The sequence below is a fragment of the Dendrobates tinctorius genome, unplaced genomic scaffold, assembly GCF_039654945.1.
Source record: "Dendrobates tinctorius isolate UK_male_01 unplaced genomic scaffold, ASM3965494v1 ptg000046l, whole genome shotgun sequence".
Lineage (NCBI taxonomy): Eukaryota > Metazoa > Chordata > Amphibia > Anura > Dendrobatidae > Dendrobates > Dendrobates tinctorius.
The window spans coordinates 6,721,806-6,739,268 of NW_027361714.1; the positions used below are offsets into that span (position 1 = coordinate 6,721,806).

The 17,463-nt window shown below is 41.7% G+C and overlaps 1 protein-coding gene across 1 annotated transcript; it reads left to right on the forward strand.

The window, feature by feature from the left end:
• Nucleotides 1-3,881: 3,881 nt before the first annotated feature.
• On the forward strand, nucleotides 3,882-16,790 carry LTV1 (LTV1 ribosome biogenesis factor). Its single transcript, XM_073575685.1, has 11 exons — nucleotides 3,882-4,133; nucleotides 4,280-4,411; nucleotides 5,589-5,777; nucleotides 7,501-7,585; nucleotides 8,240-8,363; nucleotides 8,499-8,745; nucleotides 9,755-9,882; nucleotides 11,140-11,273; nucleotides 15,542-15,594; nucleotides 15,745-15,945; nucleotides 16,098-16,790. The coding sequence occupies exons 1-11, from the start codon at nucleotides 4,131-4,133 to the stop codon at nucleotides 16,209-16,211; spliced, it is 1,410 nt and encodes a 469-aa protein (XP_073431786.1). The 5' UTR covers nucleotides 3,882-4,130; the 3' UTR covers nucleotides 16,212-16,790.
• Nucleotides 16,791-17,463: the final 673 nt, after the last annotated feature.

The following is a 17,463-nucleotide window of genomic DNA, read 5'->3' on the forward strand; positions in this document are numbered from 1 at the left end:
GCTGATCTGTCACAGTGATCTGTGATGTGACAGATCAGCGATCTGTAACAGGACAGTGATGTCCCCCCTGGGACAACCTAATAAAGTTTAAAAAAAAAAAAGTGTAAAAATAATTTTTAAAAAATCGCTAAATAAATTAGAAAAAAAATTATTCCTCAATATATTCATTTTTTTGGAAATAAAAAAAGAAAAAAAACAATAAAAGTACACATATTTGGTATTGCCGCGTCCATAACGACCTGCCCTATAAAACTGCCCCATTAGTTAACCCCTTAAAAAATAAAAATAAAAAACGAAGCAAAAAATAATGATTTATTATCATACCGCCGAACAAAAAGTGCAATAACGCGCGATCAAAAAGACGCATTTAAATATGCATGATACCGGTGAAAACGTCATCTTGTCCCGCAAAAAGCAAGCCACCATACAGCATCATCAGCGAAAAAATAAAGTTATAGCTCGCAGAATAAAGTGATGCAAAAATAATTATTTTTTATATAAAATTGTTTTCATTGCATAAAACAGCCAAAACATAAAAAAACAACATAAATGAGGTATCGCTGTAACCGTACTGACCCGAAGAATAAAAGCGCTTTATCAATTTTACCTCACGCGGAATGGTGTAAACGCACCCCCCAAAAGAAATTCATGAATCGCTGGTTTTTGTTCATTCTGCGTCCCAAAAATCGGAATAAAAAGCGATCAAAAAATGTCACGTGGCCGAAAATGGTATCAATAAAAATGTCAACTCGTCCCGCAAAAAATAAGACCTTACATGACACGGTGGGTCAAATATGGAAAAATTATAGCTCTCAATATGTGGTGATGCAAAAACTATTTTTACAATAAAAAGCGTCTTTTAGCGTGCGACAGCTGCCAAACATAAAAACCGCCATAAATAGTAAATCAAACCCCCCGTTATCACCCCCTTAGTTAGGGAAAAATAATACAATTAAAAGAAAATGTATTTATTTCCATTTTCCCATTAGGGTTAGGGCTGAGATTAGGGTTAGGGGTGTGTTGGGGTTAGGGTTGGAGTTAGAATTGGGGGGTTTCCACTGTTTGGGCACATCAGGTGCTCTCCAAATGCAACATGGCATCGGATCTCAATTCCAGCCAATTCTGCGTTGAAAAAGTCAAATGGTGCTCCTTCCCTTCCAAGCTCTGCCATGCGCCCAAACAGTGTTTTACCCCCACATATGGGGTATCAGCCTACTCAGGACAAATTGCAAAACAACTTTTGGGGTCCAATTTCTCCTGTTACCCTTGGGAAAATAAAAAATTGGGGGCAAAAATATCATTTTTGTGGAAAAAAATGATTTTTTTATTTTCATGCCCGGGCGTTATAAACTTCTGTGAAGCATTTGGGGGTTCAAAGTGCTCACCACACATCTAGATAAGTTCCATGGAGGGTCTAGTTTCCAAAATGGGGTCACTTGTGGGGAGTTTCAATAGTTTAGGTACATCAGGGGCTCTCCAAACGCACATGACACCTGCAGACCATTCCATCAAAGTCTGCATTCCAAAAAGTCACTACTTCCCTTCCGAGCCCCGACGTGTGCCCATACAGTAGTTTTCTCCCACATATGAGGTATCAGTGTACTCAGGACAAATTGGACAACAACTTTTGGGGTCCAATTTCTCCTGTTACCCTTGGGAAAATAAAAAATTTGGGGACTAATTGATCATGTTTGTGGAAAAAATACGATTTTTTTATTTTCATGCCCGGGCATTATAAACTTCTGTGAAGCCCTTGGGGGTTCAAAGTGCTCACCACACATCTAGATAAGTTCCTAAGGGGGTCTAGTTTCCAAAATGGGGTCACTTGTGGGGGGTTTCAACTGTTTAGGTACATCAGGGGCTCTCCAAAAGCAACATAACACCCGCAGACTATTCCATCAAAGTCTGCATTCCAAAAGGTCACTACTTCCCTTCCCAGCCCTGACGTGTGTCCATACAGTAGTTTTCTACCACAAATGAGGTATCCGCGTAGTCAGGACTAATTGGATAACATCTTTTGTGGTCCAATTTCTCCTGGTACCCTTGGGAAAATAAAAAAATTGGTGACTAAAAGATCATGTTTGTGGAATAAATACAATTTTTTTATTTTCACGCCCAGGCATTATAAACTTCTGTGAAGCACTGGGGGGTTCAAAGTTCTCACCACACATCTAGATAAGTTCCTTGGGGGGTTTAGTTTCCAAAATGGTGTCATTTGTATGGGGTTTCCACTGTTTTGGTACATCAGGGGCTTTCTAAACGCGACATGGTGTCTGATCTCAATTCCAGCCAAAAACGTCAAATGGCGCTGCTTCCCTTCCGAGCTTTGCCATGCGCCCGAATAGTGGTTTACCCCCACATGTGGGGTATCCGCGTACTCAGGACAAATTGCACAATAACTTTTAGGGGCCTGTTACTCTTGGGAAAATAAAAATTGGGGGTAAAAAGATCATTTTTGTGGAAAAAATATGATTTATTAATTGTACCGCTGTACGTTATAAACTTCTGTGAAGCCCTTGGGGGTTCAAAGTTCTAACCACATATCTAGATAAGTTCCTTGGGGGGTCTAGTTTCCAAACTGGGGTCACTTGTGGGGGGTTTCCACTGTTTAGGTGCATCAGAGGCTTTCCAAACGTGACATGGCGTCCAATCTGAATTCTAGCCAATTTTGCATTGAAAAAGTCAAACGGCGCTCCTTCCCTTCTGAGCGCTGCCATGCTCCGAAACAGTGGTTCCCCCCCACATATCAGGTATCAGCGTACTCAGGACAAATTGCACAATAACTTTTGCAGTCCAATTTCTTCTGTTACCCTTGGTAAAATAAAAAAAATTGAACCTGAAGTATTTTTTTTTTTTTTAAAAAGTTAAATGTTCATTTTTTTTTAAATATTCAAAAAATTCCTGTGACGCACCTGAAGGGTTAATAAACTTCTTGAATGTGGTTTTGAGCACCTTAAGGGGTGCAGTTTTTAGAATGGTGTCACTCTTGGGTATTTTCTATCATATAGACCCCTCAAAGTGACCTCAAATGTGATGTGGTCCGTAAAAATAAAATGGTGTTGTAAAAATGAGAAATCGCTGGTCAATTTTTAACCCTTATAACTTCCTAACAAAAAAAAATGTTGGTTCCAAAATTGTGCTGATGTAAAGTAAACATGTGGGAAATGTTATTTATTAAGTTTTTTGTGTGCCATATCTCTGTGATTTAAGGGCATAAAAATTCAAAGTTGGAAAATTGCGAAATTTTCAAAATTTTCGCCAAATTTCCGTTTTTTTCACAAATAAACGCAAGTTATTTGAATGAAATTTTACCACTAACATGAAGTACAATATGTCACGAGAAAACAATGTCAGAATCACCGGGATCCATGGAAGCGTTCCAGAGTTATGACCTCATAAAGGGACAGTGGCCAGAATTGTAAAAATTGGCCCAGTGGTCATGAACGTGCACACCACCCTTGGGGTAGAGGGGTTAAAGAAAGACATATATAAAAGTGACAAATGTAGGAAAATGGAGACACAATTTAAAAATAAAATTAAATCAATCGCAGAAATTCAATCTTTCCATCATTTTATCCACACTTTTCCTTTTTTCCTCATTTCTCAGTGAATCATATAGGGAAATGAGTAAGCTCAACTCCTCGTGCAACTCACAACCCCCCCTACGGGTCTGGGACGGAAATGTAAGCAGTCAGGACGCAAAGAGGCTGACCCCGCTACTATGCTGCGGCCACTAAACTACGCGCATGTCAGGAACTGCTCGCTGAATTCCAATACGAGGGGGTCAAAGACCCTCTAAGTGGAGTCTGGGGAACACCACATGCTCTGAGCAGGGGAAGAGGGGGATAAGGAGCCGGCACTGCCTGACGAATGTGTGACGAGCAGGAGTCACTAGTTGCTATGGTCTCGCCACTCACACACGTGACTGGTCGCAAGGTGATGACATCATCAAAGGTCCTCTAGCTTCCCATCTCCACTTGTATCCGGTCACGTGGGGATTACGTCAGCTAAGGTCCTGTAGCTCACTGTGTTGGAGCAGTAGCGAGGAGGCACGCCGGAGTCGGTAACGTCGTGTGACCGTTGTACAGGGAGCTGCCTGCCGGTGTCTCTCAGCAGTTACATAGAGCACCATGGTAAGGGCCGTAGGTGACTATATTCTGCGCAGGGTCCGCTAATAGCAGTCTGGAGGTTGTCCTCAGGCCACTCTGTATTGATAGTGAGCAGGGTCTGCTCTCGAGTCTGCCTTTAGCTCATTCCATCACCTGCTTTCTATCCATAGCCTCACAGAAAGAAGAAACCCTTCATAGAGAAGAAGAAAGCGGTCACCTTCCACCTGGTGCACAGAAGTCAGCGGGATCCGCTAGCTGCCGATGAGTCCGCCCCACAGAGAGTCCTCCTACCTGCTGACAAGGTCTGGGCCTTTTATAGCTTACTCTATTCTGTTTAATTGTCTTGAATTAAAGGTGTTTTCTGGGACTATAGTTGCGATCAGAGATCCGGTATCCCAATCCTGGCACTCACCGACCAGATGTTGGAATCAGCACCGCTCCATATACCATGTAATGGCTGCAAGCCGCAGCATCCAGGATCCCCACCGACTCACACTGTCACCTGGCTACTTTATGCTGCTGTTTTATCCTGTGCTACTATAAATGCAGAACCGTGCCCCAAACCCAAAAGCATGTGCAAATTATGGCTCATTGCGGTGTGATTGTTAGAGGACTCTATGTAGGCTTACCTCAGGCTCCGATCTGTACACAAGGGCCATCGGTGCATCCACGCTAGTCCAGTCAGGCACACGTTGCATGGCTTTTGGATGGCACCAACAATGAGAGTTTGGGCACTTTCTGCAGGAATCTAAATACTATGATTAGCTAATGATGCTCCCTATAGAACAGTGATCAAAACCCTTTAAAGGAGTTGCCCACTACTGATCAACCCCTGGCAAATAGACCCAATGAGGTCAGTAAAATTCTAATAAAAAAACAATCCATACTCATGTCCCAGATCGGCCTGCTTCCTCACCCTCGCTGCTGTGTTCCTTGTCGGGCTTGTGACTTGAACAATTCCATATGACCACTGTAGCTGTGTTAAAAAAGTGAAGGCTGCAGCTGTCTTGTGGCATGGTTATGTCACAAGAATGATGGGGAACGCACCACACTGAATGGCGCTGATACAGGAAATACTGTAAGTATTGTTTTTTTTTTCTTTACTCATCTACATGGGCTCACTGGTGAGGTCTTGTGCAGTCATGGGCAACTCCAGTCAGAAAACCTGGCAACCATCTTCTGATGTTTAAATGTGGGCAGTGATTTCCCAACAGGTAGTGCAGCTGACGCCGTAGAAGACCCCACTTCTCACACAATAGGTTATACTCCAGACATCTGGTATTCACATGAAGCTCCTACTTCAGTTATCCTGTCTCTAATTGGGTTCAGTTGAAGTTGTCATGTTTCTGCCAATAGCTAAAAGATTTTCCATGATATACCTATAATTATTCACGTTATGTAAGTATTTTCATAAAGAATGGTATTTTGCTATATGTATGCAGATATAATGTACGGTAGTTTTTTCTGTAATCTTTCCAGGTAGCGACAGAGAAGAGGAAAGAGGAGCAGAGGACGTTTGGTGTTTTCTTTGATGATGACTACAACTATTTGCAACACCTTAAAGAAACAGGCCCCGCTGAACTTGTGCCTTCTGAATCTCATCGGGCACCAAGCAAGATCATAGTGACAACGGACGGGAGAGTAGAGGAGGAGGCTGACGATATCGAGGTATAAAGGATCCATTTGTTTACCTTCAAGAAGTTGTCCACTACTCGGACAACTTCTTCTCATACCCCTTGCTTGGTCCCCATAAAATAATAAAACATATACTCACTCGCTCTCCCCGAATTACTCATGCGGTGTTGTGACACATGGCCCAATCTGCGCTGGAGTCACTGTCCCCGTCTCCTGTCAAATTGTTGCTGGGGTGACGGCCAGGTGCCGGCCGCCCCTCGGTGACGCAGAACAGTCACATGCTCTTGGTGCTGCCCTGTCAGTGGTCCCCTTGCGGACTTCCGGGCGACGCTTTGTTGCAGTACACGCCCACTGGCGTTGCCCTGACAGCGGCCTCGTCATGGATGCGACCAGGTGCCGCCGACGCGTCCCGTGGCTTTCCCCTTCCTCCAGCGGTACAGCGCATGTACCCATTTTTTGTACATCATTGGTCCCTTTTTGATCATGTGATAGTATTGGGTGTGTATTTAAATCGGTACACACACCATCCAAGCCACGCCCCCCAAGGTAGTGGCATTTTAGCAGCGAAACGTGCGTTAGGGACCCAGGCCAGCACCACTTGTTACATCCTGCCATGATGGGTATGTTATTTCAATCTATTTGAGCTGTCTTTCATGCATACCTAGCACTGACTAATATTTATCATCTCTCGGGCATCGTTCTTTTCCTATTTTACCATATATATTGCCCCCTAATTGATCATGAGGTGCACTAGCCGATCTTTTGTGGTTTATACATATTCTTTGTGTCGCTGTTTGTGGAATGATAGGCTCCATACAGGTCACTAGACACATATACAGTTTTGGGACTTTGTCATGCTATCACCAGCCGCACTTTTCCTTCATGATTTTTTTTTTTTTTTTTTGCTTTTTAGGCAATGCATAATAAATCATACTACAAATAGAGAATCAACTTTGCTAACTTCTGGATGCATGAATAGCTCCATTACATGGACATATATATGTTCTGACCTACATATCCCTGTGGTGGCTATCGTTATAGATATTCAGATTTACAACAATGTCCTTCTGCAGCTGTTCCTAAATTTGTTGGCATTTTTTCAGGTATCCTCAGCACATGTCTTTTCCTGAGGGTTCTTTTTTACGTCTGTTGTAGCATAACATTGTTGATCTCAAATATCCGGGCAACGTGCATTAATTCTTGTAGAATTTATCTACTAACAAATGTAACCCCGTACTTATACATGCATTGTTTGCTCACAAGTATTGGATTGGATTCTTTAATTATCTATCAGTGCTGACTTGTTCTTTTATTGGCTACAGGTTACCTACATATTGGATGCCTCATTGAAAAATATTTTAAATTTGTCGTGTTCTCCTTTGTGTGCCTTCTTTATTGATATAATAAATAAATGACTTTATTCATATTGTTATGGTCATAGGTAGTGATGAGCGAGTATACTTGTTGCTCGGGTGTCCTCCTGGCTGCTGGAAAGGCTGAATACATGTGGGGATTGCCTGTTTGTTAGGGAATCCTCACATGTATTCAGGCTGTCTAGCAGCTGTAAATCGTGCAGCTGCGTCGACACAAACTAAATCTCCGAGCGCTATGAATTTTTGAAAAAATGTGAACGGTGTCGAGTACTATGAATTTTATAGTGATGTTATAGTGCATGTTGTGTAACATAATTTTCATAAACTTCTTATAAAAGGGTTGTTGGCATAATAAGACATTTTTTATTTTTTTTTCTGTACAGGGTCCTTCCATAAACTTGCCATCTTCAGTGTTTGCATCAGAATTTGAGGAAGATGTTGGGCTTTTAAATAAAGCAGCACCACGAGGTATGTCAATTACCAATCATTCCTTCAAGGACGTCTGCCAGAAAATAACCTTTAGTCAAATAAAGATAAACAACGATAACATCTCTGATCTGCGCTGCTTCTCTGTGCTGTGATAGGTTTTCTATCTACAGGATAGTTCATCAGTAGCAGAGCGGTGGGGGTCTGACTGGTCTCATTGATCAGCTGTTTATTATTTTCTTCAGTGGGGGCCACTGAAGCACAGCTGAGCTGTAGTAACCGGCTGCTGGACTTGAACGGAGCAGCTCTTGGCTGCCACCGGAACAAATAAATTGCTAAATGGTGGGTCGGTATGTGTCGGATCCACACCAATCTGCCATTGATGACCTTTTATTATAGATGGGACATAGGTATTTAACCTGATAACCCCTTTAACTGTACAAGTTATGTCTAGATTAGTCTCTTTTGACGACAAGGTAAGAGACATTAATACTTCATTATGGTTTCTACATAGTTCTCTTTGTGGTTGGTGGGCTCGGCGATCAGACACTAATCAATTAGACACTCCAGGGGATAAGTGACGATTTGGGATTATGGGAAATCCTTTTCTGTATTCTAGAAATGTCAGCTGCAACTTAAAGTGGTATTGATCTTCACTGCATGGAGAGTCAGAAGTCTATTTTTTTTTCTTTTTAGGACTGTGTCTAGACTTGGATCCTGATATAGTAGCAGCTTTGGATGATGATTTTGACTTTGATAACCCTGAAAACCAGCTGGATGATGACTTCATATTACAAGCCAATGATACAGCTGCTATTGGGTATACTACATTACATGATTTTAATATTTCCTCTAAACTATACAATAGTCTCAATATTTTATATAATACATTTGCGCTTTATTTGGCTCCTTTGTGTGGATCAAAAATGTCTGTGTAAATATTCTAAATGTATAGAAGCAAGTATGAAGCAGATGATAATGAATGGGAAGATGTTGACAGTGAGGAAAGTGATGATGGAAGCCAAGAAGGTGACTTCGACTCAGATGGACCTTTTTCGGATGAAGAGGGTGAAGGCAGTCCCATGAAAGAGTTCATGTTCATGCAGGAAGAGACCAAGAGCCGCTTCTCACAGTATTCTATGTCTTCCTCTGTAATGCGGAGAAATGAGCAGCTCACACTACTGGATGAACGATTTGAAAAGGTACAAGATGCTTTGTGTTTAAAGGGAATCTGTCAGGAGGATCAATCCTTCTAAGCCATCTAAATTGGCCATGTAGGTTGTAGAAAGTTGCATAAAATGATACCTTGATATTTGCAATCGGATCTCTTATTCCTGAGATATCCATGGTTTTTCTTAATATGAGCTGTTAAGATCTTTGGGCTGGACACAGATCTCCCAGAGAATCCAGGGCTTATTATAAATGAAGGGCAGTTAAAAGTATGAGACATTTGGATCAACGGGGCAGATAATTCATTATATATCTCACATTTGTAATACCCTCTTTCATTTAAAATAAGTTGTGGAGGCAGATTCTCCCAAGATCTATGTCCAGCCCTTAGATATCAACATCTCCTTTTAAATATGAAAACAAAATGTGTATTTATCTGGAATAAAACATCGGACCTCGATACCTATATAGATCCTACTGACAGATGCCTTTTTATTTTGGAAATTAAACCTGAGAAATACACAAAATGGGGGGAGTTTACATAGTTGAAGACTGGATATGTGCACATAACATCTTTTTCAGCCCAATTCCTCCTGAAAAGCGCTAAAAATAATGAACGTAATGCTCAGCAATGTAAAAACGACAGTTCACAATTTGTGTTTCGTTATTTCTTTTAACCATTTCAGGGTTTGGAAACTAAAGCAGTTTAAAGAAGTAACATGCTCGTTCTAGTTTTAATTATAGAAAAGATGCCGACAACAGCCACCGCAGAAACAAGGGTAAAATTGTCAGCAAAGTCGTTTCAGGGAAACGACTGCTGGATTTTTTCTGAAGCATAAGTAAAACTTGGAGGGTCCACAGGCATCTTACAGAAGTTGTGTGCACATACCCTTAGACTGTAAGTGTGCTGATTTAACAGTCGTCCAATGTATCAAAATGTATAGCATAGATTTGCACAAGGCAAACTTTTTTTCTTTCTTCAGTTTTGAGTTTGCAGATCTAAAAATATTAAAATGTAGTAATTTTTTATTTTATTTTTAGTTTTATGAGCAGTTTGACGATGATGAAATTGGTGCATTAGATAATGCAGAACTAGAAGGATTCATCCATGCCGATAGCAACCGCCTTCAGGATGTTGTGGATAATTACTTCAAGGAGAAGGCAAAAGAGTAAGCTATAGTTCACATTATTTTCATATGATACTTTATCAAACTTACTATTTATAACTACTTATTTTTAATAACTTATCACCCTGTTTCGACTGGAACTAGTAAATCTTCCTACTATGGAAAATTGGTACAAGATCTAATTAAATGGCAGTGTGCTGACACTTTGAAATTGTCAGCTTGATAAAATGCTTACACTGATAGGCTTTTGAAATATTTAAGTAAAAAGAAAAAAATATTGTAACCAGATTTCAGAATGTAAACTGTATACACTAATAGAGACCTGGTTAGGCGTTGAAAATCCATGTCAGAGGGGCTGTATAATACTTTTAAAGAGTGTAAACCCAATTTCTGTAAATCTTGCCTGGTTGACAGCTCCTCAGTGTCTCTTCTCTCTGTTGGTGAAATTTCAGTCAAGCTGAGTGAGCAGAAACTGAATACAATTGGACTAATGAATTCTTTAGCGCTTTTTTGCTAGACTTCTAAAATTCTCAATTTGAATATCATTGTATTTTACAAATTAATGTTAGAATGCCTGTAAGTACAAATCTAATGAAAAATGTCTTGCATTGTGAAATCTGGTGACCAATCTGCTTTAGAACTGGCTTTGGGAGTTTAGCATCTCTATATTTATGACAGCCATTACGACTCTTCATGGCTACAGAATGTAGTCCTTATGGTAACATTTATCACTTGTTTTTCTTTTTCTTTTTTTTGAAGTTTACTTTAGCTTTGCTGTAGCTCTTTTCTTTATACTGAATTAAGTTTGTTTCTCCTCTGTAAGCTATATTTTATGATTGTTATATATTTTTGTAATTGTTTTTTTTACCTTTTTCTTAATTCTCATTTTGATTTGCAAAGAATTTCCAAAAGTAGCAATGAGAAAATAACTTATTGGTCATTGTATTGCTCTGTCATAGGAGCAGGACAATGAAAACGATGGCAGTGCCAGATGCATCTTATAATGGATATCAACAGTAACTACTGGACCCCATTAACTTTATTGGGGACTGAAAGGTTTTCATAATAATGTCCTTGTGTACTTGCTTTTACTATCTAAAATATTGCAGCCTGGTTTACTGTTTTGACTTGAGTTTTTGGCTGGATCTGCAATGACTCTTGGGATAGAGCCCGCATGCAGATGAGAATTAGAACAGAGCCTTAGAATGCAGAAATGTATAAAATTGTCAGAGCTCGTAAAGTAAAGTGTTTATTGCTTATAGTCGTTTTAATTGGTGATATGCTTTACTATTGCTGAAGATGTTTGAAACTGCAAGACCTGGAGCACAAACCTGATCTGGATTTAATTGAGGAGGATGAAGAGGAAAAGGAAGAAATGCAAACTGTAGTCATAGAAGAGCCACACGAGAAGTGGGACTGTGAATCCATACTAAGTATGTATACAGTATGATTCTGTGTGTAGTACTGTTCATCTCTTCTTCAATCCTCCCCATCCACCTCACCTCCGCCTCAAAACTGTTCCTTAACATACAATCCTCTGTCTCCAAACACAGACAGCCCCCTCATGCCCTCTCCTGCTCCCACCTGCTAACACTTTCTCTGCTCCTTCTCACTGCTGGTGATATCTCTCCAAATCCTGGTCCTCCTCACCACATTCCCACAGTCATTTCTACCTCCTATCCACGCTCTATCACAACCTTCTGTAACCTCTCCAACCTTATACCCATTCACCCAGCCCCCGCTTCCCCAGTCCCACTAACAGGAGCTCTGTGGAACGCTCGCTCTGTCTGCAACAAGCTTTCCTACATCCATGATCTTTTTGTTACTACCAAACTTTCCTTCCTCGCCATCACCGAAACCTGGCTCACCCCTTCTGACACAGCCTCTCCTGCTGCACTTTCGTATGGCGGCTTCCACCTTTCTCACACCCCCCGCCCCAGCAGCAAACATGGCGGAGGAGTTGGTTTTCTTCTATCAGATACCTGCTCCTTCACCTCAATCCCACTGCCACCCTCTGTTACCCTCCCTTCCTTTGAGGTGCACTCTGTGCGCATCTACTCCCCCTCCAACCTCCAACTGGCTGTCATCTACCGCCCCCCAGGGCCAGCCACCACCTTCTTTGACCACTTCACCACCTGGTTACTTCATTTCCTTTCCGCGGACATCCCTACTATCATCATGGGCTACTTCAACATCCCCATTGACACTTCCCTCTCAGCTGCCACTAAACTTCTATCTCTCACTTCCTCCTTCGGCCTCACTCAATGGTCTTCTACATCCACCCATAAAGATGGCCACACACTGGACCTCATCTTCGCCCGCCTCTGCTCCCTATCTAACCTCTCTAACTCACCTCTTCCTCTCTCTGACCACAACCTGCTCACATTCTCGTCCCTCTTCACTCCATGTCTACAATCCCCACCCCACAAACTTTCACACCCTCGCAGGAATCTTAAACACCTTGACCTACACTCATTCTCTGAATCCCTCCTCCCTCTCACAGATATAAGTTCCTTACACAATGCAGATGACGCTGCTGCTCTATATAACACCACAATAGCTGTAGCTTTGGAATCCGCTGCCCCACTTACACATACCAAAACTCGCAAAATCAACAGACAGCCCTGGCACACCAGCCTGACCAAAGAGCTGAGGCGAGCTTCCAGGGCTGCTGAGCGCAGATGGAAAAGATCCCACTCCAACGAGCACTTCATCGCATTCAAACAGTCCCTCACTACTTTCAAGACCACACTCGCCACAGCTAAACAAACCTACTTCTCATCTCTCATATCCTCCCTGTCTCACAACCCTAAACAGTTAATCAACACCTTCAATTCTCTCCTCCGCCCCCCAGCACCTCCTCCCTTCCCACTCATCTCAGCTGAAGACTTTGCCTCATTTTTCAAGCAGAAAATTGATAACATCAGGGACAGTTTTGGTCAACAACCCCCAGAGCCCTTCCTCCTGACTTCCCAGCCCTCCACCTTCAAAACCAACTTCTCCACCATTACAGAAGATCGACTCTCCACTCTACTCTCAAGATCACATCTCACCACCTGTGCACTAGACCCAATCCCATCCCACTTCATACCAAACCTCACCACAGTCTTCATCCCAACCCTAACCCATCTCTTCAACCTATCACTAACAACTGGTGTTTTCCCCTCAAGCTTTAAACATGCCTCCATCACACCTATCCTCAAAAAGCCCTCTCTTGACCCATCCTCTGTATCTAGCTATCGCCCTGTATCACTTCTCCCCTACGCCTCCAAGCTACTGGAACAACACGTCTACCTTGAACTGTCCTCCCATCTCTCTTTTTGCTCCCTCTTCGACCACTTACAATCTGGCTTCCGGTCACACCACTCCACTGAAACTGCCCTTACTAAGGTCACCAATGACCTCTTAACCGCCAAGAGCAAGCGACACTACTCTGTCCTCCTCCTCCTGGACCTGTCGGCTGCCTTTGACACAGTGGACCATTCCCTATTATTACAGACCCTCTCATCCCTCGACATCACAGACTTGGCCCTATCCTGGATCTCATCATACCTAACAGACCGGACATTCAGCGTCTCCCACTCGCACACCACCTCCTCACCTCGCCCCCTATCTGTCGGAGTCCCACAAGGTTCAGTGCTTGGGCCCCTGCTGTTCTCTATTTACACCTTTGGCCTGGGACAGCTCATAGAATCTCATGGCTTTCAGTATCATCTTTACGCTGATGACACACAGATCTACATCTCTGGACCAGATATCACCTCCCTACTAAACAGAATCCCTCAATGTCTGTCCACTATTTCATCCTTCTCCGCTAGATTTCTGAAACTCAACATGGACAAAACAGAATTCATCATCTTTCCCCCATCTCGCGTGACCCCCCTTACGAACCTATCAATTATAGTAAATGACTGCCCACTCTCCCCAGTCCCACAAGCTCGCTGCCTCGGAGTAATCCTTGACGCTGATCTCTCCTTCAAACCACATATCCAAGCCCTTTCCACTTCCTGCCGACTTCAACTCAAAAATATTTCACGAATCCGTTCATTCCTCACCCAAGAATCTGCAAAAACCCTAGTCCATGCCCTCATCATCTCTCGCCTTGACTACTGCAACCTCATGCTCTGTGGCCTCCCCTCAAACACTCTCGCACCCCTCCAATCTATTCTAAACTCTGCTGTCCCCCCGCTATTCCCCAGCTTCTCCCCTCTGTCAATCCCTTCACTGGCTCCCAATTGCCCAGAGACTCCATTACAAAACCCTAACCATGACATACAAAGCCATCCACAACCTGTCTCCTCCATACATCTGTGACCTCGTCTCCCGGTACTTTCCCGCACGCAACCTCCGATCCTCACAAGATCTCCTTCTCTACTCCCCTCTTATCTCCTCTTCCCACAATCGCATACAAGATTTCTCTCGTGCATCACCCCCTACTCTGGAACTCTCTACCACAACATATCAGACTCTCACCTACCATCGAAACCTTCAAAAAGAGCCTGAAGACCCACCTCTTCCGCCAAGCCTACAACCTGCAGTAACCACCGATCGACCAAACCGCTGCACGACCAGCTCTACCCTCGCCTACTGTATTATCACCCATCCCTTGAAGATTGTGAGCCCTCGCGGGCAGGGTCCTCTCTCCTCCTGTACCAGTTATGACTTGTATTGTTTAAGATTATTGTACTTGTTTTTATGTATACTCCTCCTTACATGTAAAGCGCCATGGAATAAATGGCGCTATAACAATAAATAATAATAATAATAGTAGAGCTTCTAATCTACTCATAATATGGTTACCATCATGGCTAAATAGCTCTTTTTGTCTTAAAGGGAATCTGTCAGCAGGTTTTTGCTACCTAATCTGAGAGCAGCATTATGTAGGCAAAGAGACCCTAAATCCAATGATATACCATTTAGTTTACTGGGTGCAGCCATTCTGACAGTTTTTAGATTTAGCTCTGGCTCTGGATTTACATTGTCTGTAGATAGTGAGCTGCTTATCACAGAAGGGGGCGGAGTCGGACTTGCAAACTCGGTCACAGCAATGTTAATCACAAGATGTTTAAAGTCTAAGTAAACAGCACACAGCCAGACATGTTACATTGTTGAATTCAGTGTTTTAACCCCTACCTCATGCTATCCTCAGAATACATAGCAAAAACCTCCTGATGGATTCCCTTTTAATGTAAAAAAAAATTATTGTATCAACATGGTTAAAAGTAACAGACTTGTAACACAGGTAGCAGATTTTAGACATAAACCAGATAATGGTAAAACAATGGAGTATTTTTACTTAAGGATGTATTCTCAAGTTTCAAAATTTTGCTATCTTTGGGATAGGGGATAACTTCCCGATCACTGGGGGTCCAACCTCTGGGACCCACCACCCATCCTCAGAACCAAGGTATGTGAATGGCAACGGTGGTCAAACATATGAAACTCTGTTCCAATCATTCTAATTGTCATGCTGTAGACTAACTGCAGCACTCGGATATCTCTTGTGATCCCATTTAGTGAGATTGGTGCTGCAGTGCTCATGATTGACCACTGTTCCATTTACACGCATTCTTCAGAGCCATAGTTCTCAGGATCAGTGGTAGTCCCAATGGTCAGACCCCCAGCGTTTGGAAAATTAGATGGGGTATAATTTTCAGACTTGACAATATCCCTTTTAAATGTGTTTTCCCTTTTTTAACAGGCACATATTCCAATTTGTATAATCATCCCCAAATGATCAAAGATCCACCAATGGTAAGTCTGTGTTCTTAAAAGGTTTTCCTGTATCATTACATGCCATCTCGCATATGTTGTCTTTGTGTACATTCAGTTGAAATGATACTTCTAGGCTTTAATAACAGTATTACATGAAATTTGAAAAATAAAATTGCATGTGTCTTGTAGACTAAGCTTATAAAAGTATCTACTAAAACTGGCATCCCACTCGGAGTTCTTCCTGAAAGGGGCCTTACAGCAAAGCAAGTAGAGAGGATGGAAATGATTAATGGTGGAGATTTGCCCAAGGTGTCAACCCAGCCACGAACCAAACATGAAACCACGGATGAGCGAAAAGCTAGGAAACAGGCAATAAAGGAGGAACGCAAGGTGAGGCTCTAACCCCTTGTGTTTGCTTAATATACAAGAACAAACCAAATTTGAATCCAACTATATTGGTAGCTCATTGTCTTACAAATGGAATTGGAGAAGTGTTGAGATAATAAAATACCCATGAGAGCTTTTTTTTTTTTCTTGACCAGGAACGAAGGATGGAGAAAAAGGCTAATACACAGGCCTTTAAAATGGAGAAGCGCAGACAGGAAAAAGAACAACTGAATTTGAGACACAACCTTCAAGGTCTCAAGTTATCATAAGCTACTGATGAGAGTAACTCATTATCGTTAGTTCTAGAGACTAAAGTGCTGTGTGCAAGTATCAGTAGTGTGCCGCACTACAAGATGAATAGAAGATACCTACAGTGAGAACATCAGCACCCGAAGTATTCCAGCAATATACAGAACAACTGATATTATAAATAACATTTTACTGAACAGAATTTTTATATTTAAAGGAGCATTCTCTGCTTTTGTAAAAGGCTACAAACAATTATGGCTGCCATTGCTATATTGTGTCTGTATTGTAAATATATGGTCAGTGTGCGGCTATTAGACTGATTAGACATCTAATTATATTGAGCTATTAAATAACACTATTTTGGTGAAATTTGGCAAATGTATATCCTTACAAATAGAACAGCATCAAATATAGCATGAAGCCGCCTTTTCCCAATTCTCCCATTGAGAGAAAAGAGACAAATCAAGAGGGGGGCTGCCCTATAATATAACTCCTGAAGCTTTTCTCTTTTAACCATCTGTTGTGTTGTTGGTTTTTTTTTTTTCTTTTTCTTTTATTCCTACTAAAAATGTATGAATAAAATGACATGGATGTTGGCATTTGGTTTCTCTTTTTGTCAAGTTAGTGTGAACAGTGCTTAAAGCAGCACTTTGGAAATGTGAATGGTCATCACAGTTGTCGAATTCATAAATGCGTAGGCGTTTTAACAGAAAAACTGCTCATTATGTACAGTGGTCCTTGATAGTGTTTGAACCATTCTGAATTTTTCATATTTTTACTTAAATTTCACTTAAAATTCCATTAGATTTTCACAATTCCTAAAAGTAAATAAAGAGAACTAAATGAATCAAAGATATTACTTGTATAGAGGAAAATGATCCAATATCACATATCTGTGAGTAGCAAAAGTATGTGAACCTTCTTTTTCAGTATCTGGTATGACCCTCTTGTTCATCAATAACTGCATCTAATCATATCTAATTGTTGGTTAGTCCTGCACGTCGACTTGTAAGAATTTTAGCCCAACCACCCCTACATAACTGCTTAACTCTGTTATATTCGTGATTTTATTTTTTCAAATGCACTGCTCACTTCATTTCTTTCCACAACATTTCCATAGGATTAGGGTCAGACCTTTGACTTGGCCATCCCACAACCTTTTGTAGAACAACCTATATGCTTTGTGTCATTGTCTTGCATCATGACCAGCGTTCTCTTGGAATTCAGCTCTTGGATGGGTGTCCTGACATTCTCCTTGAGAATTTGCTGATT

Excerpts from the sequence above, each read along its gene's own strand:
- LTV1 (XM_073575685.1), top strand. Across the intron at positions 11,274-15,541 it reads GGACTGTGAATCCATACTAA|GCACATATTCCAATTTGTAT; the intron begins GTATGTATACAG and ends CTTTTTTAACAG. Across the intron at positions 15,946-16,097 it reads CAATAAAGGAGGAACGCAAG|GAACGAAGGATGGAGAAAAA; the intron begins GTGAGGCTCTAA and ends TTTCTTGACCAG.